Below are 24064 nucleotides of genomic sequence, written 5' to 3'. Positions count from 1 at the left end.
AGGGAGAGGGCAGAGAAGAGCAAGCAATGGGGGTCTCAGGGGAAGAGGCAGTGGCAGGACCACGGTTCAGGTGCCGGAGCCTTCCCCCAACTTCTCAGGAACTTCCGGCGGCAGCGCTCCAAAGGGTGGCATGCTTCCAAAGGGAGGTGCACCTCATTCAACATTTCTTGCCCTATTTGGGGAGGCTTAGCTTTCCCAAGACTCTTATAGCCACTGACAATGGTCTTGGTGTTACTTGTAACTACAGCGCCGTTACAGTTACAGGACTGTCTGCACCTCTTGTCCCCATTCTGGGCTGCCTGAGCACTACCGCCTCAGGTGTTCAGCCTCTTGCCCTCATCTGCTTCCGGGTGGAATCCTGCAATTCTCCCACTCTTAGACTGGGACTCAGGTACATAAGCTGTAGGTATAGTTGGGGTTATCACCCTGCAGGTCCAACTGGGTTTGGGCACCTGTAACCAGCAATAGTGACCAACTACCATCTTGACACAAAGTATTTTTATTTAACAATTAGAACAAAGATTAGAGAAAAATTTTAGAGCAAGCAGCCTCTATGAATTGTCTCATCTAATCTTACGCTTTCATAGAATCATAAAATATCAGGGTTGGAAGGGATCTCAGGAGGTCATCTAGTCCAATTCCCTGCTCAAAGCAGGACCAATCCCCAAGTAAATCATCCCAGCCAGGGTTTTGTCAAGCCTGGCCTTAAAAACCTCTAAGGAAGGAGATTTCACCACCCCCCTAGGTAATTCCACCACCTCCCTTTCCCACAAGCTAAGGCCACATCCACACTAGGATGACTTTGCCTGTACAGCCATACCAGTAAAGCGCTCCTAGGAGGGACACACGTTATCCTGGCAAAACTGTGCTCTTACCAGTAAGTTTATTCCAGCACCTTAGTGAAACAAGCGATGCCAGTAAAAGTGCACCTTTGCCAGTGTAATTTCGTCTGTGCGAGGGTCTTTTGCAGGCACAGTTCTGTCAGTCAGAGATCACATCTCTTTACACCCCTGACCAACAGCTAGGCTGGCAGAAGCCTGTAGCATAGATACGGCCCCACTTAAAGAGGCTTTCCTCTTAAGTAACAGGAACAGAACAGAACCACTTAGGGCCTGACTACAAGGGGAAACTGACCTGAGTAACTATTCTGCAATAGCTCCCTGTGCAGGGCCACTTACAGAATCATAGCACTGTAGGGCTGCAGAGGAGCTAGAGAGGTCATTGAGTCCTACTCCCTGTACTGAGGCAGGACCAAGTCAACCTAGACTATCATTGACAGGTGTTTGTCTAACCTGGTGTTAAAAACATCCAATGGTTTGCCATTCCACAACCTCCCTTGGAAGTCTATCCCAGAGATTAATTAACCTTATAGTTAGAAAGCTTTTCCTAATATCTAACCAAAATCTCCCTTGCTGCAGATTAAACCCATTACTTAATGTCCTAGCTCCCATGGGGGACACAAAGAACAATTGACCACCATCCTCTTTATAACTGTCCTTAACAGATTTGAAGACTGTTATCAGGTTCCCCATAGTCTTCTTTTCTCAAGACTAAACATGGCCACATTTTTTAACCATTCCTCATGTGTCAGGTTTTCTAAACCTTTTACCATTTTAGTTGCTCTCCTCCAGACTGTCTCTAATTTGTCCACATCTGTGTTAAAGTGTGCTGCCCAGAATTGGAAACAGTACTCCAGCTGAGGCCTTACCAGTCCTGAGTAGAGCAGGACAATTACCGGGTCCCCCGTCTTACATACGACACTCCTGTTAATACACCCCAGAATATTAGCCTTTTTCAAAGCTTGCATAACATTGACAACTTACCTTCAATTTGTGATTCACTATAACCCCCATATCCTTTTCAACAGTATGACCACCTAGCCAGTTATTTCTCATTTTGTAGTTGTGCATTTGATTTTTCTTTCCTAAGTGTAGTACTTTGTACTTATCTTTACTAAATTTCATCCTGTTGATTTCAGACCAATTCTCCAATTTACCAAGATCATTTTGAATTTTAATCCTGTCCTCCCAAATGCTTGCAATCCATCACAGCTTGGTGTCATCCCCAAATGTTATAAGCATACTCTCCACTCCATTAACCAAGTCATTAGTGAAAATACTGAAGAGTACAAGATCCAGGTCAGACCCTTGTGGGACGATACTAGATACCCCCCTCCCAGTCTGACAATGAACCATTGATAACTATCTGAGTACACTCTTTCAACTAGCTGTGCACCCAACTGATAGTAATTTCATCTTGACCACATTTTACTAGTTTGCTTATGAGACTTATGTGAGACTATCAAAGCTTTACTAAAGTGAAGATATATCACATCTACTGGGTTCCCCCACATTCATTATGCCAGTAATCCTGTCAAAGAAAGAAAGAAATTAGGTTGGTTTGGCATGATTTGTTCTTGACAACATGATGGGTTGACATGCTGGCTATTCCTTGCAACTACGAATACAATTTTGTCAAGGTACAATTAAGCAAAATTCATGGAATAGTTATGTCAAAAAAGGACAAAATCAGAGTATGGGCACGGAGGGGCTGAAGCCAAAGTAGTCACGAAGGTCTATTAAAGTCACGGAATCCATGACCTCTGTGACCAAATCGTATTCTTACTTATAAGCCTAATACCCTCTAGGTACTTAAAAATTGATTAATAATTTGTTCCAGTATCTTTCCAAGTATCAGCATTCAACCGACCAGTCTTTTTAAAGATAGGTACTATGTTTGCCCCTCCCAATATAATTGTGAATGGTTCCAAGATTGCTTCAGCTAGATCCTGAAGTACCCTGTGATGAATTTCATCAAGCTCTACTGACTTAAATACATCTAATTTATCTAAATAGTCTTTAACCTGTTCTTTCCCTATTTTGGCTTGTGTTCCTTCCTCCTTGCTGTTGATATTAACTGTGTTGAGTAACTGGTCACCATTAACCATGTTAGTGAAGACTGAAGCAGAATAGGCATTAAACACCTCAGTCTTTGTGATAGCATAAGTTATTATCTCTCCTTCTCCACTAAGTAGAGAATCTAAACTTTCCTTTGTCTTTCTCTTGATTCTAATGTATTTAAAGAACCTCTTCTTATTGCCTTTTATGTCCCTTGCTAGGTGTAACTCATTTTGTGCCTTAGCCTTTCTGATCTTGTCTGTACTCCTCCTTAGCAATTTGTCCATATTTCCACTTTTTGTAAAATTCCTTTTTGTTTTTCACTTCATTAAAGAGCTCCTGGTGGGACCCTATTGGCCTCTTACAATTTTTCCTATCTTTCCTTCACAGTGGGATAGTTTGCAGTTGAGCTTTTACTACTGTCTCCTTGAGAAACTGCCAGCTCTCCTGGACTCCTTTTCCCCTTTAGTTTTATTTCCCACAGGACCCTATCTATCCATTCTGAGTCTAAGTCTCCTTTTTTGAAGTCTTGTCCTTATTCTGATCTCACTCCTTCCTTTACCCTGACTCTGGAATAAGGGTGTTCGCAAAGGAAGTGATTCCAGAATAGCCAAAGGAGTTTAAATTCACACCTTACCTTCTTCCAGAATAACTTCCTCATGAAGACAAGCCCTTACAAAGCCCAGATCCTCTAGTGTGTCTGTGGGACTCAGTATGGTTCCCTCTCTCCACGCCCTGCTCAAGCTGTTTTTTGCACGCTGGCTACAAGAGCAGGTGGGAGTTATTAAACTGCTTGCTCTGACACTGTCTCCTCATAGATGTCCAAATGTAAGCTGTTAGGTAACTGTTGGAAAGGGTCTCCTTTTCTGCTGCCCAACCAGGTCCAGAATCAATAATTATTAAGGAGCCCCCCCACATCCGTCGCAAGCGGGTACAACATTTTCAAGGCCAATGAGATTTTCAGACCGATGTCACTTTAACACCTACAGGACCAATGAGTTTGGCTCAAATGCTTACATGAACTTACTGAAGAAAGTACATAATGAAAAAGGGTTCCCTGTGTACTCAGAAAACTACTGCATGTTGCTGCTTGGGAGAACACTAGAGGGACTTGAAAGGAAAAGAAATGCCTGGTGCTGAAAATTAAGGATTGCAGAGGTGCCCCGTTAATTTCAGTAATCCATATAAAATGGAGACCACAAAAAGATAAGTAACCCTCTTCAGAGTGGCAAAGACATAAGGGGTCAAATTGTCATAACTTCATACCTAAACTGGTTCCCACAACTGCGCTCCTAACTGGCTTTTTGTGTGCACAATCACATCTGCAGAAAAGGTGGTATATTAGTTGCATATTACTCCTGGGGGAATTCTGGACTACTGCGCATGCGCAGAATTCATGTGCCCCACAGAATTTTTGTTTTTTTCCCCAAAGAAAATACATTCTGCTGGAAAGGTGCTGCAGTTACTCCTTTCGCCCAGCAGGGGCCACTGTGGCACCAGAACAGAGGATGCGGATAGGTAAGAGAAAGATGCTGCCTTCCTCACAGCAACCTGTCTGTGTGGCCAGCTCAGCAGGCACGTGATATGGGGCAAACGGGGATGCTGGTGGGGAGGTGTCACAGACTGGGGTTCAGAAAGAGACAGAGTGGGGCCGGGGCTCAATGGAAGTGGGTGCAGGGACGCATGGAGATTGGGGGAGGGGTGCATGGCCACATGAGAGGATTGGGGTGGCTGAGTGGGGTGCAAGGACACATGGGGGAGGGGGTATAGGGACACATGGGGGGAGGGGGTGGCTGAATGGGGGTGCAGGGACAGATGTGCCTGACTGAATGAGAAAGGCTAGGGGTCAGACAGGGTCTGCATGGTGGAGGCTCCCTGACAATCCCTCCCCACCCAAAAAGAAGCCTGTTCCTTACTTCTCCCACCCATACCCAACAACCCTCCAAGTTCACAGCCAGGCTCCTACCCAAAAATTACTTCCCTGTCCCTCAGCTCCTCCATTACCCCTGACTACCTAAGCCTCTGCATTGCTTCTGAGGGGTGTGGGAAATACAGTTCTGTACTGTAGTTTAAATGACTTATTACTCAGAGTTCTGTATTAATATGCCTAGTAAGGAATCTATTTGTCAAAAAACATTTCCTGAATCTTTTTTGATGTCTGTATTGTTACAGACATAGTTGCTGACAGGTATTTTTAAATAATTTATCAAAATACTTGAAACTGGTGTGATTATATTGTGTTATTTTCACAAATAAAATATGCAGAATTTTGCAGATTTTTAAAATATTGTGTGCAGAATTTTTAATTTTTTTGGCACAGAATTTCTCCAGGAATAGCATATGCAATCATGAAAACTTGGCCCAAACCATAGGCACTCTTGCCTAGAAAGTTGTCAGGGGCTCTCCCAAGTTTAGAACCAAGTAGGGGTGCAGCGCAAGCTGTGTGAGTGGGAGGGAATTACTAAATGCTTGAGAACTCAAGCTAACATCTTCGTTTTGGCACTTAGACACACTGAGAGGCAAAGGAAGGCCTCAGGGCACAATACGCATGAGTAAGAAATTAAAGCACAGTGGGGCTAGTGCCCTGAGGAGTCTGGAAAAAATCCCAGTATATAAATACACAAATATGGTAAAAAGCCACAAAAGCAATTGTTAAGGGAGTTAATCTGTGCTAACATTTCAGCAGGGCCTTTAACTGTGCAATAGTCCTCATTAAATCCAGCATTTTCTCCATTAATTATTGTCTGTTGGGGTACCAGTCAATCCAGGATCAACTATGAAACCTACACTTGGAAGTTTAGAACGGAACAGAGCCACCAACAAAAAGCCAGGTTTCAGAGTAACAGCCGTGTTAGTCCGTATTTGCAAAAAGAAAAGGAGTACTTGTGGCACCTTAGAGACTAACCAATTTATTTGAGCAACCAATAAATTGGTTAGTCTCTAAGGTGCCACAAGCACAACAAAAAGCCCTACTGTACAAATCTCATTGGAAGGGGATGATTATATATCGGTGAAGATTTTTTTACAAAGCTCTACCAACGAGCCTATGGAAACAGAGGGCCAAGAATGGAACTGCTAACAGCAGGTGCTGAGTGTGTCCAGGTTTGGGGTGGGGGGAAGAGGAGGGGATGTTATTGCTGAGGCAGTTCACTTGACAGCAGAGCAACAGGAAGAGATTTTGTCTGTGTTTAGCAGACCCCCGTAATGGTTCTGCAGATCAACAGGAACTTTAGGTGCCTCTGAAACTGATCACAAAGAACACACAGTTAGGCCAGTTTTTAAAATGCATGTTGTGGGCAGGAGTGACAGGGCTATCCGGGAAATTCCTCATTTGGAAATTTGAATACACAGACTATTAACAGGTGCAACGGGGGTGTCTGCTACACCTACCACAGGTGATTTTTCTTCAGCTTTATTGGACACACCTCGGGATGCATTGTTTCACAGATCAGTGACTGACGGAGGCTCCCCAAGGGCCCCTCCCAGCTTACTGGAATGAAGGCTTTTCTCTGAGCAAGGCTAATGCTAAAAGACATCATTACATCATTGTCAATGCAGCTGTCCTGTGATCCTTAAGTGCGCACTAGAACTCCCTAAGACATTTTCAGTGAGACATTTGGAGACTGATTTCAAAATCCCAACTACTTACTGTTCTGTTCAAAGTATACTACATTCTGGCTAGTGCCAGACATTATGGCTGAGCAATTAACTGCTGAGAACAGACATTTATAATGGAAATGTTGACACAACCTTCAGCTAGAGACACAATACACAACTAACAGATTCCACATACTGGCAGAAGTGGGGGGAATCCACTGAAGGGTTAGGAAAACCCTCTGACTTAACCTAGAGCTCTCTCTAGTGGTACCTTGGCTAAAGCTGGAAAGGACATTTTAAAATCAGTAAGTGAAATGTGCACCTTTTAGCATGCAACATTTGTTCCCAAAACAGCATGAATGGCTCAGCACATCGGAGGCAAAGCTGTTGAGATTGTTTCTTAGTTCCAGGCATCACTAATGAGGAAGAACCCAGGCAATGTAGTCAAAATAGAACAGCACAAGAAGCTAAAACGCCATTCATCCTGAGCAGAATAAGATTGTTCTGCTTGACTAATCTGAACTCCGCTCACTCAATGGAAACAAAATCCAAATCCAGATTTGGACAGTTCTAATGCTGACCTGGGGGTTCACTTTAAACTACCAGTATTTTTAGATGGGTCCCCAAAGTGTGCACATTGACCTCACTTCTTCCCAGAGCTCCTGGTCAGCTCAGGAAATGCACTGCTGCAGGAAGCAAAAGCTGCAGCTGTATTTCAAGGGGATGAGAGAACTTTATGAATGATTCCATCTGGTAGACATACATAGAATAGAGGAACCAAATCTCATGCTTCAAGGAAAACACTGAGCCGCAAACATCAGGAAGGAATCTTGCCCTGCCCCTAAATACAGCATTCCACAATTGATGAGGTACTTCCTGAGGATTTTTTTCCCCAATGCATCAGCTATAGATTACTATCACAGGCAGTATACCAAAACTGACAGGCTGTTGGTTCAGTCTGGTATGGAAAATCTTATGATTCTATTAGAAAGAGGGGTCACTTCCTCACCTGCACATGCTATTAAACACAGTCCTTGTGCTTCAGAAGATAAAGTACTACTTTCCCCTGAAACTCAGAGAGCAATAAGGGTGGAGGCCACAGCGTGGGTTCCAGCCCACGAAAGCTTATGCCCAAATAAATGTGTTAGTCTCTAAGGTGCCACAAGGACTCCTCATTATTTTTAGTCCAGTGACCTCCTGGGAATGAGAGCAACTTAGGGGCAAAGTGCCCATCTCCTCTCTTGCTGCTCTGAAATATTGTTATTGACAGTACTGTACAGCCCTATCTCAGCTATTACAATACAGATCTAACAGATACTTTCAGAGCATAGGAAGGAATATGAAGAGCCAATTCTATTTCACCTCACCTCTTCTCAAATATTTCATTTGTCTCCAGGTTTCCATTCTCTTCAGTGCCTGGCAACACACCAGCAGTGTGCATTTCTATCTCAGCAGTGTGCTACTTTACTAGCATTAAGCCTCGCAACACCCCAATGAAGTACATGAGGTACTATCAGAACCTGAGACACCAAGGCACAGAGAAGTTAAGGGATTGGTCTACGTTGCACAACCAAGCCCATGGTAGAACCAGGACTTAGATGCAGGACTCCTGGCTCCCAGTCCTCTGCACTGTACAACACTTCTTCCCCAGCTGCCTCTTGTCTTTCAACCCACTCATCCTCTTCCCCGCCCCCCAAAAACTCCCGATTCATTTGTACTGGTCTCTTTGGATGCTATTGTTTGTCCTCGTCCTGATGGTTTGTGTGGAAAGCTAGGAGCAATCAGGCTCAATTCAGATACCAGGTTGGAAAGCACATAGTAACAAGTTGTTTTCTTACTTCTTTGCATGATGCCACCCTCCAGGCCAGTTAATCGCTACCTTGCACTTGCCGTCCATCAGATACTGGGCTGCTGTGATGCTGGCCCCTCCTACAGCTGCTGCATAGTCAAAGATACCTTCAGTGGTTGGACAGTCATAACCTACGGGCAAGAACCAGAGAGCGTCGCTCAGGACAGAAGACTCCAGTGGGAACATCACTGCATTCCTGGTGGAAGTACACCGGGGAACTGCATTTCACTTTATTCACAGTTCTGGCTTTCCATTTTGGCCACTGTAGGGAGCCAAAGCGAGGCTGCTGGCAAGGGGACTGACCTTCTTTGAGCATGGTCTATGTGGAAGATGCCACCCTCTGGCTTTCCAAGATGGGTTTCTTTGGGCCGTGCCCCACAGAAAAAAGAATTAAAAGCCAAATGGCTTTCTCAGACCAAGAATACTCAGAGGTTGTATGAGCCCCTCCTGGCTCAGTGCCAAGCAAGTGCTAGGCCAGTTAGCCCCACTTGCACACAAACACTGGTTCAGTTACCAGATACACTGGGTTGGCTTTGCTCTATTCCCCTCTTTCACATGGAGTACCTGTAACCCCTCTACCTGCCCAACAACCACACAGAACATCCTTAGTCTCCAAAAGCAGAGCCCTTCTACATTTGAACACTATCATGGGAACTCAGCAGATGTGGACCTAGAACGTAACCCACTCTCTCACCTTCAGCACCACCCCACGCATTGAAGACCTTTCCAGGCATATCCAAAATCTCAAGGCGTACCTTCACTACAATCAGAGGTATGGCGGCAGCACGTTATGCTAGCTTTGCTCTTGCTAGCTCAAACAATAGCAGTGAGCTGCAGCAGCACAGGTTAGTCACTCAAGAGGGCTTCTACAGCCTGTGCTACCACACATGCTGCCCTGGCTTCACTGCTCCTGTTTACTGGCGCTAGCTAGATCAAAGCTATTTCAACGATGTGCTGCAGTCTCACTTCTGATGCACTGTAGACAGACCCTCAGAGCAGCACAAATTCCAGGACCAGTTTCTAGAATTAAACCTGTCGCCTTGGAAGAGCCTTGAGTGTTTTGTGCAGAACTCGGGACTCTGTAGTCAGGCTCAGTGTAACATCAGGAAGGAGGTAGTGTCTCCCGCTGTCTCACACAAAGATCACAAACTTCACCTCCCACTGTGCAGCTGGAAATGCTAAAGCCCTTCAGAGAGCTGACTTCAAGGAGTAGCTGCAAGTGCCATGGCAGGCAAGTGAGCAGTATAAATCCACTATAGAGCACAATGCTACTGTACGTGATTGGAGCCCACTGAGCTCCTGCTATTCCTGTGATTCCTGCTTGCATGTGCTGGAGCTAAAATCAAAGCCAGTCCCAGCTTGTTGAACATCTGCCTTTTCTGCTGCTGCAAGGCGCATGGGTTTCGGTGGCTGCTTCCTAACAAATGGCTTTTCAAACGCCTGGAACATCAGCACACGTCAAAACGTCCAGTGGAGAATCCAATACCCAAGAATCATGCTGAACAGCAGAGAAGAGGTTAATGGCATTGGCAATTAAGTATCCATCATTAGGTTTTCAAGTTAATGCTCCACTGAGGAGGAGGAAGACACCACCCCCACACCCGCCCCCTTTGCGTCACTGGTTCAGAAAGCCTGGCTTCCAGACCTCTTAAGAAACACTGTAACAGGTTATATCATGGACCACTCTCTGGCGCCCTCTGCTCCTTTGAAACTGAAAGTGAAGCCTCAGATCCAAGGAACACAGCAAGTTCCGCATGATGGTCACTGTGTAATACCCCCTTCCTGCCCCCCCAGAAACCCATAAGCTCCAGCAGTTCAAATAGCAGCTTTGCACATCCACACTAGAGGTGTATGGATGGAGTTATACCAATGGCTAGAATCTGGACCTATGTGCAATCTAGATAAGGTTTAAGTCACTCTTTGTTCAGCCATGGCCACTGAAGTATAGTTCTACCCTGAAAGTGACCTTGTCAAAATGTCTCTTGGAGCTCCATCTTTATCATCTCAGGGAGTATGTCTACAAAGTCTGCAGAAGCATGCCTCACAGCCCATCTTGACAGGACTCACTAGAGCTCTCAAAATAGCTATATAGACACCCCCCTCCCTAGGCTTCAGAGCCCAGTTTGCAACTTCAAAGCAGTGTCTACATAACTGTATTTAGAGCGCTAGCACAAGCCCCATCCACCGACCGAAGTCTGTTGACCCAGGTTTGGAGGCTTGCTGCCGCAGGCTGTGTAAACATACCTGATCAAATGCACTTCGTTTCCAAGTAAACCATTGTTTTGTGTCTAGCTAGTAGTGAAAGCTAGTAGTTCTGCCAATTAACACAGGGAGAAGATCTGTGCAGTGAGAGCAGCCCATTTTTACAGTCACTTATCAGAGCAGAATTGGACTTTGTTTAGAAAGCTGAAAAGGAGAAAACCTTTGACGGCTCCTACTGGAAAATGCTCAGGACTTCAAGCTCAAAACGAACACAACCATCTTTCATTCATCTTTGCTTAAAAAGGCTCCTTACCCAGTCCATACTCCACTGATTCCGGGTGGTCATCGTCCCCCTCCTCACTAACCTTCTTGAGGTGCTGCAGATAGGCATCAGTGTGAAAGCTTGCCATCTCCTCCATGGAAGCCACTTTGGGCTTGACTATCCTAGCAAGACGGATGGAACAAGAGCAGTAATGCAGATTCACAAGGTATAGAGGGAACTACTTGACTGGGAGATCCTCAGGTTAGGGATCTCGAATCGACTTATGCTATTAAGATAAACAGGACACAAAGCACCCAGCAAAGGTTGCCATTCTGACTGAAAAAAGCCTCCTGCTCCAAGCTGGGCCACTGATTTTAATGGGTGCGAGGCAATGTTATCATGGTTGCCTTTGATGTGGAGCACTTGCAGGCACTGGCTGCAGATTACTTTGCAATTAATCTTTTGCCCTTGTTTGGATTCCATTTCTATTTTCACTCTTATTTACTGCTGCTCTGAGTTTGGCTGACTGTCTACAGATCCAAACATTTTGGTCACACACACATAGATAGGTAACACCCATGGGTGGCCAATGACCTGGCCGTTGGGGAAGCTAGCCCCTGGCCCCTCCTCTTGTGCCAAAGGCCCAGCCCCTCCCCTTGTGACCCCTCTCCCGCTCCTCTCTTTTCCCCTTCCCCCGCAGGAGAACAGACCACCCCCACCGTGGCCCCCGGCCCCAGCCCCGGTGCCCCAGGTGGCCCAGCCGCAGCGCCCCCAGCCCCAGAGCACCAGATGGCACAGCTACAGCCACCCGCAGTCCCGGTGCCCCAGGCAGCACGGCCCCAGCACCAGCCACCCTGAGTCCCTGCGGGAGGCAGGCCAGCCAGCCCCGGCCAGCCAGGGCAGAGCGCTGGGAAGTGCAAGTCTGGGGCCTGGCCTGGGGGCAGAGCCATGCTACGCTGTTTGGGGAGGCACAGCCTCCCCCTTCCCATGATACTCACCACCCATGATAACACCTGTGTGTCACAACTAGGTCTAGTCCCACTCTCTGAACAGACACCAATCCGTTATGAAGGAATCCAATCTCTGGATGCCACATGCTGCTAAGCCCCTGGGTCTGGAGAGTGACTGGTCGCTGGACCGAGCTCTGTGACTTTCAGGTGCACACCCCAGAGCAGAAACACCCATCTTGGGCAGTAGGACCCTGCAGTCTGGCCCCCCAGACTCCAGAACCAGTTTCATAGCCTTCCTGAATCCCTAGTTGTTTAGACAAATTCCACGGAGTCCACCTGGCTATGGGAACTCTGCTTTCGAGTTAACCCCTTCAGGGGCAACATCACAGTAAAACAAGGATACCCAGGCTTAGTAAATGAATGCGTTACCACACACACACTTTACTGCTACAAAACACAAGGGTTACAGATCAATGGAAAACAGCAAACTCCTGAATGCATCCCCCTCAGTCTGATCTCACCCTCCGCCCCATTGTGAGTCTCTGTGTTTGGTCAGCGCCCCTGGAGGAAGCAAAGTCCCGCCTGCTTCCAGTCTCCCCAGCTGGTCTTCTGTTTTTAATGATGAATTGGCCCCTTGTCTTAGAGAACATAAATCAGGTCTGAAAGACCAGGGAGTACCTGTAATATTTTATGAATATCATATGCCCACCAGTTCGATCTATTATTGTGTTGTTTGCTATTGGATAACAAGGGATTCATTCAAGTGGGGGTTGCTTGCACATAGCAAGAAAAGGGGACAACAGCATCAGAAAGGACAATGCAGGTGTCAATCACTTTGAAGTGTGACCTCTGACACCAGACAGACTTCAATAATCTGGAAACTACCGGAAGGGGATCCAAGTCGGAAAAACTGGAACAAAGAACAGTCCTTAAAGAACAGGAGAGAACGAGGCAGAGGAGTAGGTTGAACCCCTGTGCCCAGAGATGGGGGTGTCTGGCATAAGCAAGGCCTACCAGTACCTACATCTATAGCAAGAGGGATATGTGTGACCATAGACTTTTTACAGTGTTAAAAACCCCTTTCTCTGGTTATCATAGGCGCCAACTCTGGAGCGCCCACAGAAAAAAAATTAGTGGGTGCTTAGCACCCACCAGCAGCCAAACTCCCCACCCTCCCCCCTACTCCTGCCTGCCGGTGGCCCAGCCAATCAACTCCTCCCGTCTCTCTCAGTGCCTTCCACAATCAGCTGTTTTGCAGCCTGCAGAAGGCACTGGGAGGAAGGGGGAGGAGCAGGGGCGGGGCTGGAATTGGGCTGGAAGAGGTGGGGCAGGGGCGGAGTGTGGGCAGGAAGAGGCAGAGTGGGGGCAGGGCCGGGGGTGGAGCACCCCCGGGGACAGTTGGAAGCCAGTGCCTGTGTTGGTTGTGCTTTGTTCCTACTGTTGAGATTAAACACTACTTTGTTCTAAGAAGGCTACTGTGTGTCATTGTATTCACCATGGGTCAAAGCTGCCAACGAGAAGACCCACAAGTAGCCAAACCTCGTTGGATCTGTGAAGCAATCACAGTTGATACACAGGGCATTGTAGCCTGAGAGTGGGAGAATCATGGGATTTCACCCAGAGATAGCTAAAGACACAGGGCATATCACCTATGTGACTAGAGAAGGGCCAAATGTGCAGCGAGCCCTGGAACCGTGACACTGGCCACCACCACCTTTTCTGCCCCAAAGCTTCCACAGGGGAATTTCCAGGCACCACCCCATCAGGCTAGAGGAAAAAACGGTTACCTACCTTTTGTAACTGTTGTTCTTCAAGATGTGTTGCTCATGTCCATTCCATTCTAGATGTGCGTGCGCTCACATGCGTGGCTGGAGATTTTTGCCTTACCCGTATCCGTAGGGCCGGCAGTGGCACACCCTTAAGTGCCGCGATCATGCGTCGGTATATCAGGTGCCGCCAACCCTACGCCCTCTCGATTCTTTCTTGCCAGCAACTCTAACAGATGGCCAGGAGGGTGGGTAATGGAATGGACATGCGCAACATCTAGAAGAACAAGTTACAAAAGGTAGATAACCATTTTTTCTTCTTCATGTGCTTGCTCATGTCTATTCCATGCTAGGTAACTCACAAGCAGTGCCAATGGAGGTGGGCTTGGAGTTCACGGTCTTGCAGCATGCAGCACTGCCCTGCTAAAGCCAGCATCATTCCAGGCCTGGTAGGTCAGCGCATAATGGCACATAAACGTATGGACAGATGACCAGGTAGCCGCTCTACAGATCTCTTGGATCAGCACCTAAGCTGAGAAGGCCGCTGATGACATTTACACTCTAGTCGAGTGCGCTTTGATTATCGCCGGTGGAGGCACACTCGCCAGCTCATAGCAGTATTGGATGCAGGCTGTAACCCAGGACGAAATCCTTTGAGCAGACACTGGGCAACCTTTCATCCTGTCTGCCACCGCAACAAACAGCCATGTCCTGGAACGGCCGTATCCTGTCAAGACAGAAGGCCAGCACCCTCCGGACATCCAGGGTGTGTAACCTGCACGCCTCTTCAGATTTATGGGGCTTCAGAAAGAAGACCAGTAAGAAAATGTCCTGGCCGGCATGAAACTAGGAAACTACCTTGGGCAGGAACACTGGGTGGGGCTGCAACTGGACCTTATCTTTGTAGAACACTGTACAGGGTGGTTCTGACATAAGTGCCCTGATCTCAGACACTCTGCAGCTAAACCAGGAGAGAAACAGAAAACAGCAAGAAGCCAGAGGTTCGAAGGGAGGCCTCATGAGCCTCGACAGCATGAGATTCAAATCCCAGGGAGGGACAGGGTTCCAGACATGAGGGTAAAGATGTCACAGACCTTTCAAGAACCAGGCTGTCATGTTGTGAGTGAAGACCGACCTGGCTTGGAACAGAGGGTGGAACACCGAAATAGTGGCCAGGTGAACCCTGATCAATGACAGGGACATGCTGTGACATTCCCCTTGTGTTATCTGGACCAGTGATCTGCTAGATCACTCCAATCCTTGACCCTGGGAGCCAGCCTTACCCTGCTCTGCTGTGAGAATCCGCACTCCCGAGTTGTTCGTGCACAGCCTCTGGCATGTAAGCTGCTCCCAGCATGTGAGTGAGCACTTTTGGCCAGCCACTACTTAGATTGTGCAACCGAATGACACTAGCCAATATCTCCAGTCCCAGACACAACCCTCGGAACCTCCGTCTTGCAGTGTCCAGTTATGCCCGCTGGACGCTGCAAGCTTATATGAGTTTGTCAATTTAACAAAAAAATTTATATATACCAGGCTTGTTATCCCAAGGGGAGTCTCTGACAAGCTTCAAACGAAACGCACTGCTTCAGGTAGAATAAACAAACACATTTATTAACTACAAAAGATAGATTTTAAGTGATTATAAGTCAAGGCACAAGTAGTCAGATTTGGTCAAATGTAATAAAAGCAAAACGCATTCTAAGCTGATCTTAACACTTTCAGTGCCCTTACACACTAAGATGCGTCTCACCACAGGCTGGCTCGTTGCCATTCAGCCAGGCTCTCCCCTTTGATCAGCATTTCAGTCACTTGGTGTCTTTGGATGGAGGTGGAAGAGAGAGGAGGAGCAAGGCAAATGTCTCTCCCTTTTATCATGTTCTTTCTTCTCTCTTGGCTTTGCCCCTCCCCCCTTCAGGGTCAGGTGAGCATTACCTCATCGTCCCAAACTGACCAAAGGAAGGGGGGAGGGGCGTGATTCACTCGAGAGTCCAACAGATATTTTTTGTTGCCTAGGCCAGTGTCCTTTATTCCTGTGAGGCTGGGCTGGGCTTGTCCCATACATGCCCTGATGAGGTCTGAACTTCCCCTCTGTTCCTGGAGAGTTTTGCCTGGGCTTGTTTTAAGCCATGAGGACACATTTTCAGCCTCATAACTCAATACATATATGAAATTACAACCTATAACATTACTGTAACTACAATGCTCAGTGCATCATGAGCCTTCCGAAGACATACAATATGACAAAGTTTGCATTGGGTAACATACAATTGTATTATAAGGATGAACATGGGGGTACAGGGTGTTCACTAGAGATACAGAGTGTCACACGCCCTGAAATGTGAGGTGCAGAAGATAATCCAGGATCACCTGCAGCAAGGTGTGCTCGGCACAGACGCACCGATCCGAAGCCCAGCATGTGAATCTTTTCCACTTTGCCAGATAAGTTTCTCTGGTGGAGGACTTTCTGATACTCAAGTCTGGGACCTGTTGCAGCTGGGTCTAACATTCCCGCTCCTCTGCATTCAGCCACGCAGTAGTCATGCTGTCAAGTGCTACACCTCTAGGTTTGGATGCAGAACATTGTCATGCTCCTGGGACAGCAGGGCTGGACAGAGAGGAAGCTGCAGCGGCACAGCTACCAAAAGGTCCAGCAGCATGCCAAACCAGTGCTGGCAAGGCCACTCAGGAGCTATCAGGATAACCTTCACCCTGTCCTGTTTGATCTTCACGAGGACTCTGTGGATCAATGGCACCAGCAAGAAGGCATACATCAGGGCTTCCGACCACAGGAGCAGGAAAGTATCAGACAGGGAACCCCGTCCATCCCCCGGACTGAAGAGAACACGTGGCATTTCCTGTTCTGGCAGGACGCAAACAAGTCCACCTGGGGAGTTCACCACTTTCGGAAGATCATACTAGCTGCCTCTGGATGGAGCAATCACTCGTGGTGAGATGAGAAAGTCCTACTGAGGCAATCTGTTAGCTCATTTTTGGTCCTCGGCAGGTGCGCAGCTTCCAGATGAATGGAATGCCACACACAGAAATCCCAAAGGCTGAGAGCTTCTTGGCAAAGGGTTGACAACCTGGCTCCGCCCTGCCTGTTGATGTAATACATCATGACAGTATTGTCCGTGAGGACCTGCACCACCTTGCCCCTCAGGTGGGGCAAGAAAGCCTGGCAGGCCAGGCGAACCACCTTTAGCTCCCTGACATTGATGTGAAGGGCCAGATCGTCCCACAGCCAGCGGCCTTGAGTGCTGAGCTTGCCCAGGAGGGATCCCCAGTCCAGGTCAGAAGCATCTGGAACCAGGGTCAGCGACGGGGACGGGGCCATGAAGGGAATACCCTGCAACATCAACCCAGGGTTCAACCACCACTTCAGGGATAACAGGATGTGATCCAGCACCCTGACTACCCGGTGTATGTGGTGTCTGTTGGGGGGGGAACAGACACCAGCCATGCTTGAAGAGGCCACAGGTGGAGCTGGACATGACTGACCATGTATGTACAGGTGGCCATGTGGCCCAGCAACTGCAGGAAGGTGTGAACCATGGTGAGCAAGTGGTTCTTCACATGGGAGATCATGTCCAACATAACTTGAAAACACGCCTCTGGAAGGAAGGCTCTGGCTCGTGTGGAGTCAAGAACCACCCCAATAAACTTCATGCGTTGGACTAGCCTTAAGTTGGATTTTTTCCTCATTTATCAACAGGCCCAGGTTGCGGCAGGTGGAACGCACCAGATCGAGTCTTCTCTGCATTTGTTCCCAAGACCTGCCCTTGATGAGCCAATCGTCGAGATACGGGAAGACCTGGACCCCTCAATGTCTTTGGTAAGTGGCCACTGGTGCCATACATTTTGTGAAGACCCTTGGAGCCGATGAGAGGCCAGAGGGGAGCACTGTAAACTGGAAATGGCATTCCCCCCACTATGAAATGGAGGAAACGTCTGTGACCTTGGAATATGGAAATATGCATCCTTCAAGCCAAGGGCAACGTACCAGTCTTCTGGATCCAGGGATGGGATGATGGAGGCCAGAGAGACCATGTTAAACTTCAACTTCTTGAGAGAATTGCTGAGGCATCACAGGTCCAAAATGGGCCTGAGGCCCCCTTTTGCTTTCGGGATTAGGAAATAACGGGAGTGGAATCCTTCCCTGTCATTTCCTGAGGGACCTCCTCCACCGCCCATCTTGAACGAGGAGTTGCTCATGTGAAGGGTCCCTGAAGAGGGATGGGAAGGATGGGGACTGGAAGGAAGGAGTGGCCAAAAAACGCAGGGTGTAACTTTAAAACTCTATCTCCAGCACCCAACGGTCTGAGGTGACTCGGGACCAGGCCAAACAGAAGGGACGAAGATGGTTGAGAAAAGAGCAGAATGAATCCTGGGAGGTGACTGGTGCGTTGCTCTTGACTGCACCCTGAAAATGAGTGCTTCTGGCCCCTAGGGTGTTTTGCTGGGCCGGGCTGCAATAAGGCCATTGCGCCAGTGCCGTCTAGGCAAGGGGCTGAACTGAGCTTCCAAGCCAGAGGAATCCCCTTCCGGTGACCACGGTGGGGCTATCAATGCTTGAGTTTGTTTGCTGACTGTCGCTGTCGGAGACTGGTGCCTGGAGCAAGGGGATTGGTGCCGGTATCGAGGGAACTGGTGCCGGGGGAACCAGAAACACAACAGGGAACACATGAGGCAGGCGGCCGGAATCTTCGCTGAGAGAACAACTGGTGGGAGGGCAAACAGTGCCGGTCATACGGAGACCAGCACCTTCCTCTAGGCGATCCATGCTGGGAACCGCAATCACAGTGCTGGTGACTTAGGGCAAGTCCCAGAGGGTCTGGGCTGCTATTCCGGTGACCTGCGGCATGGAGGTGGAGAGTGCCGCTTCATCTCGGGGGATCGGTGGCACTCTACCGCCCCAAGGGGTCTTAGCAGCTGGCTTGCCCCCGAGGGGAGCCTTTACTAGTTTCTGAGGCACATGCTGTATCAGCAGCGCAGGCAGAGGCCTTTGCTCTCTTGGCTCCAGGGAAGCTTGTGAAGGCGTTGGTGCCATCTGGGGGTTTCGGTCCCATGCCGCTCCCAGGAGTCAGTGGTGGATCTTTCAAGGGGCTAAGGGTCCCGACCGGGGAGGCACAAGTGTGGGGCTCCAGAGTGGCTGCATGGCTCGAAGTGGGTCCCTTGCCCAATGGCTCATGTCTGTTTTTGCCTGATGTCAGGGAGCCATGCTTCCTAGCCTTCTTTTTGGGCACCGGTGACAGGGAATGGTGCTGGATGGAGCCCAGTGCTGGGAGCACACCGAGGCCCTCAGCGAGTCCTGGTGGGATGGCACAGAAGCTGGATGAAGGGCAAATTCCATGAGGAGAGCCTGTAAATGAATATCCCACTCCTTCTGCATGCAGGGCTGAAAGTTTTAACAAATTAAGCACTTATCTCTAACATATGATTCTCCCAGGCACTTGAGGCAGCATAGGCCTGTCGCAGTACATGTAGGGCTTAAACCCTGGAGACCCGGGAATGCCTCACCTGGGGCAAAGTACCCACTGGGACTCTAACTGCTAACTATTAACTACACTTAGCATTAACTACTATAAACTAACTATTTACAAGGCCCTAAGGCTCCAAGTCAGTAAGAAGAAAACCACTAGCCCTTGCAATGCAAAGAAAGGCACTCCGACTAACCACCATGGGTGGTAAGAAGGAACTGAGAGGGCGTAGGGTCGGTGGCACCTGATATACCAGCGCATGAGCACGGCACTCAATGGGGCACCACTGCCAACCCTACGGATACCGCTAAGGCAAAAATCTCCGACCATGCACGTGGGCATGCGCACACCTAGAATGGAATCAACATGAACAAGCATTCAAAGAAAAGCTGGGATTCCTTTAAGATGCTATTACTGGACACTGCTCAGAGGTTCTATCATCTGTAGCAGGCAAACAGGCGTCCAGTATGTTTGAACACATAAACCAGCTCCCTTAAGCGCTGGAAGAGAAGTGTTGACCTCTCTTCCTCCCTACCCAATTCCCACCACCCTCCTGAGGGAAGCGCTCTTCAATACCGTACTCTAAACCTCTGTCTGAGTCCTTTGTACCCCATGAATAGCTCTAAGACTTGGTTAGTCTATTCTCAAGCAGCAATGAGAAACTGACATGGTCTATGCTGGTTTCCCAGCTGCCCATCAGGCTCTACTAGCAGCAGGAAAGCTAATCAGTGCTTGGTCACTGTCACTCATTAATAGAAGTTGAAGATGGCATGGCACATTTAAAAAAAAAAAAGCACTAGATACTTAGTATCTGGAAGACTTTTCTTATCAGATTCTGACGTCTGATGATAAATCGCATCTGTTAGAACTACTGTAACACTGTCCATTTAGCAGAACAAGCAAATTCTGCTTACAAATCAACAACACAAGAACTAAGTGCATGGGTTTTATGAACGCACAGAATGCAGGACCCAATCCTGCACTGTGGTGCATGGCACTGAGTTCCTGGAGAGCTGATGATACTCAGCACCTACAGCAGGGGTGGGCAAACTTTTTGGCCCGAGGGCCACATCGGGGTTGTGATACTGTATGGAGGGCCGGGTAGGGAAGGCTGGGCCTCCCCAAACAGCAAGGCCCCTGCCCCCATCCACCCCCTCCCACTTCCCGCCCCCCTCAGAACCCCCAACCAATCCAACCCCCCCTGCTCCTTGACCCCTGACAGCCCCCTCACAGGACCTCCCCGCCCCTAACCACCCCCCAAGACCCCACCCAACCTCCCCCCTCCGCATCCAACCCCCATCCTCTGTCCCCTGACTGCCATGACCCCTATCCATACCCCCGCCCCTGATGAGGAACAGGGGGATGGGGACTCCACCCCCATCCCCCTGTTCCTCATCCCCTGACTGCCCCCCCGGCCCAGAACCTCCACCCCAACCAACCGCCCCCTGTCCCCTGACTGCCCCCCGAGACCCCCCACTCCCTTAGCATACCAGAGCCAGCTACGCCGCCGCACTGCCCGGCAGGAGCGGCAGGCCAGTGACCTGGTGGCACAGTGCGCTGAGGCTGCGGCGGAGCGGGAACAGCAAGGGAGGGGCCGGGGGCTAGCCTCCCCGGCCGGGAGCTCAAGGGCCAGGAAGGCCATAGTTTGCCCACCTCTGACCTACAGGATCAGGCAATTAGCATACAGTCCTCAGGAAATAGATGATGTGACTTACCTCATGTGGTCAAGTAAGGAATATGCTTTGATCAAAGAATGCACCATACTGGCCTACAGAATAGAAACATAAGAGCACAGGTTACCAAGTTATGCATGGGTTACCAAGTAGGCCTGTGCCATATGCAGAAGAATGTCCCGAACCCAACAACTTGCAACCTAACCTCCACACAAACATACAGCAGATATGTCAGAGATCCTAAACTTAAACGGTGCTCCTATGTACCAAAAGACTAATAATGAAGGGCCTTACCAATTTCCCCACAAAATTCCTGGGTTTTCAAAAAAAATATATATATATATTCAGGTTTTACTGATTTTCATCCAAATTTTGGCTTTTTCAGGACCCAGGAATTTTTTGCAGGGAAACCAGATGTGGCAGTGTGGAAGGGAAAGCCAGGTTAGGAGGGGCTCTGTACACCAGGGGCCAGTAGTCAGGGATGCAGCCTTCTGCTCCCCTTCAGAACTCAGCCCTTCCCCATGGCCCCATCTGCTTCCTCCACACAGTGGTAGAATGAGAAGGGCAGGGAGCTAGGTCCTGGAAGCTGAAAGGGCTGGACCACTGCAAGGAGTGGAAGGCTACTGCCACATGGTGAGACTCGGCTTCCCCCTACCCCCACTCTGCCCTTTGATTTCAGTTTTTACCTATTTTCTCCAGGGGTTTTTTTTTTTTTAAATTAATAAAAATGAAAATCCCAAGAAATTAAAAATAAAATAAAAAACAAACCCAAAGGGCCTTATATATACCACACAGGTGACATCCATGTGATATACTGAATTTATCATGCATCTTTGACCATCTCACTTGGACTCTGCCCACTGATCCATCTCCCAGGGACTATATCAACCACTCCTGAACTCTGAGCAGCTTCAAACAGCTTTTTCTTTGTTTTCCTTTTCTTTTTTTTTAATTAAAAGGAATCACTCAATATTTCTTTTCCCCCACCCTTATATGGATTTCCTTCCCAGTGTGACTTGGATGGGTTTAGTGCTTGAAAACTATGGTTATAGGCAGCCTTGTGAAAACCTAAACAGCAATACCGATACAAGGCTTGAACATCATCTTACTCCTATTCACACCTGAAATAGGTTTCAGAGTGGTAGCCATGTTAGTCTCTATCAGCAAAAAGAACGAGTACTTCTGGCACCTTAGAGACTAACAAATGTATTTGGGTATAAGCTTTCGTGGGCTAAAACCCACTTCATCAGGGTTTTAGCCCACGAAAGCTTATGCCCAAATACATTTGTTAGTCTCTAAAGTGCCACAAGTGCTCCTTTTCTTTTTACACCTGAAATAGTTCTTCTGAAGAACATGGCATTTGCAGAATACATGGGGGTGCAGAGTTTGGTATAAGGATTTTATCCAGGTCTGTCTCAGTCTGGGATCTGTTGCAGCCGGGTCGAGCATTCCCAACAGCAGCTTGTCTAGAGACTGCCAGGTCTGCTGAGATCCCCCCTCTGGAGTTAAGCACAGGGAAGAGGAGTAGATTTTAACATAAACGTTATCAAAGCAAAACAGATTTATGCCCCGTTTTCCTAAACAAGGTTCCCTGCTCCCGATTTCTCCCTCAGGCAGGTTTTAAAGGTCCTTACAAATCTTTCTGGGGTACATTAGCTCCCATGTCGCTATTTTGTCACATAAATCTCTTCCCCTTGGCAGCTCCCCTTTTCCCCTCAGCCAGCTGAGGCTCTGCAGCAGGGAGCATCGCTTGCTATGTGTCTGTGCGGGGCTGAGCACGACGGGGCCCTGATCTCCGGAAAGGCCTCCAGATGTACAAATAACAATTATAACACAGATGTTCTCACTGGCAGGGGGTGTGCTTCACACTGTTTTTATACCCGCCCTGCTGCTACTCCCAGACCACTGGATTACACCAGACCCTTCTAAGCTAGGATGGGAAAGTCACAACCTGCTCCCCAGGGTCCACCACCCTCTGCCACCTCCACCCAGAAACCCCACCCCACACAGGACCCCCCTCAAACTCCCCACCCCACCCCTCAAGCTACCCACCGAGCCCATCACAGCTCCCCACCCTGCACCATCCCACCCTGCCCACAACAGGCCCCCCCAAGCTCCCCACCCCGCAGTGCCCTATCCTGCCCCCCAACATCCCCACCCTGCCACCCTGCACTCCACAGTGCCCTACTCTGCCCCCCCAGCTCCCCACTCCGAAGTGTCCTATCCTGCCCCCCAACCTCCCCACCCCGCACTCCACAGTGCCCCCCAGCTCCCCACACCGCCCCGTCCTATCCTGCCCCCCAACCTTCCCGCCCCCCAGCTCCCCACCCCGCACTCCACAGTGCCCCCCCAGCTCCCCACACCGCCCCGCCCTATCCTGCCCCCCAACCTTCCCGCCCCCCAAGCTCCCCACCCCGCACTCCACAGTGCCCTACCCACCCCCCACAGGGCCCCCCGCTCACCCACCCTTTTAGGCACTTTGCAGAGCGAGTCGCACAGCGCCAGGTACTCTGGGCTACAGACATAGACCGGGCGCAGCGGCAGAGCCGCCTCCATCGGGCCCCAAGCCGGCTCCGCGCCCTCCGGCCTGTCCGGACCAACGGCACGCGAGGGGCCAGCCTGCCGGGCCCGGGGCAAGCCGGGAGCTGTAGTCCTATGGCGCGGCCTGCCCTTCCCAGGGCATGCTGGGAGCTGTAGTCCCATGGGCATTCTCCAACTTGTCCTCTTTCTGAAAGTGCAGTACCCAGAACTGGACGCACTTCCCCAGCTGAGGGCTCACCAGTGCGGAACAGAGCGGGACAGTTCCCTCCCGTGTCTCAGATACCCCACTCCTGTAAATACACCCCTAACAATATGAGCCTTTTTCACAGCTGCATCACTCACATTCCATCAGTGACCCACTAGCACCCCAGACCCTTGCCCGCAATGCAACCACCTGGCCAGTTATTCCCCATTTTGTGGTTGTGCATTTGAGTTTTGCTTTCTAAATGCCACACTTTGCACTTATTCTCACAGAATTTCATTTTGTAGATTTCAGACCAATTCCTCACTTGATCAAGATCTTTTTGAAATCTAATCCTGCCCTCCAGAGTTCTTGCAAGCCCTCCCAGTGGTGTAGTGAGTGCAGATCAGTGATGAGCTGCCAAAATCTTAACAATGGGTTCCCTCCTCACCCCACGAGGGCATTGTTGCCCAACCCCACCCCCCGGGACTCCTGCTCCATCCAACCCCCCCCCCCCCATGTTCCTTGAAGCCCTCCCCCCAAGGACCCCTGCCCCATCCAACCGTCTCCCCGTCCCCTGACTGACCCCAGAACCGGGCAGGAGGGTCTCGTTGGCCACTGTAGTGGGTGCCCACTCCACCCTTTAGAGCCAGAGGCACCTGCCGG

At 49.2% G+C, this 24064-nt stretch overlaps 1 protein-coding gene across 6 annotated transcripts in view; it reads right to left on the bottom strand.

Moving 5' to 3' along the window:
- HDAC8 (histone deacetylase 8) overlaps positions 1–23328 on the bottom strand; it is a 127335-nt gene extending 104007 nt beyond the window's left edge. For 3 of the 6 annotated variants that reach the window (XM_073360604.2, XM_073360606.1, XM_073360607.1), the window contains exons 1-4: positions 23143–23328; positions 20719–20771; positions 10859–10989; positions 8333–8474 (exon numbers count right to left, since the gene is read on the bottom strand). In XM_073360604.2, the coding sequence (XP_073216705.1) occupies positions 8333–8474; positions 10859–10989; positions 20719–20771; positions 23143–23232 (416 nt within the window). In that variant the 5' untranslated portion in view covers positions 23233–23328. The remainder of the gene's footprint in view (positions 1–8332; positions 8475–10858; positions 10990–20718; positions 20772–23142) is intronic. The other 3 variants (XM_073360602.1, XM_073360601.1, XM_073360605.1) reach the window with 3 other exon arrangements.
- Positions 23329–24064: the final 736 nt, after the last annotated feature.

Source organism: Lepidochelys kempii, chromosome 9, assembly GCF_965140285.1.
Source record: "Lepidochelys kempii isolate rLepKem1 chromosome 9, rLepKem1.hap1, whole genome shotgun sequence".
Classification (NCBI taxonomy): domain Eukaryota; kingdom Metazoa; phylum Chordata; order Testudines; family Cheloniidae; genus Lepidochelys; species Lepidochelys kempii.
The sequence above is the reverse complement of the archived record's forward strand: the minus strand, read 5'-3'. Positions and strand labels throughout refer to the sequence as shown.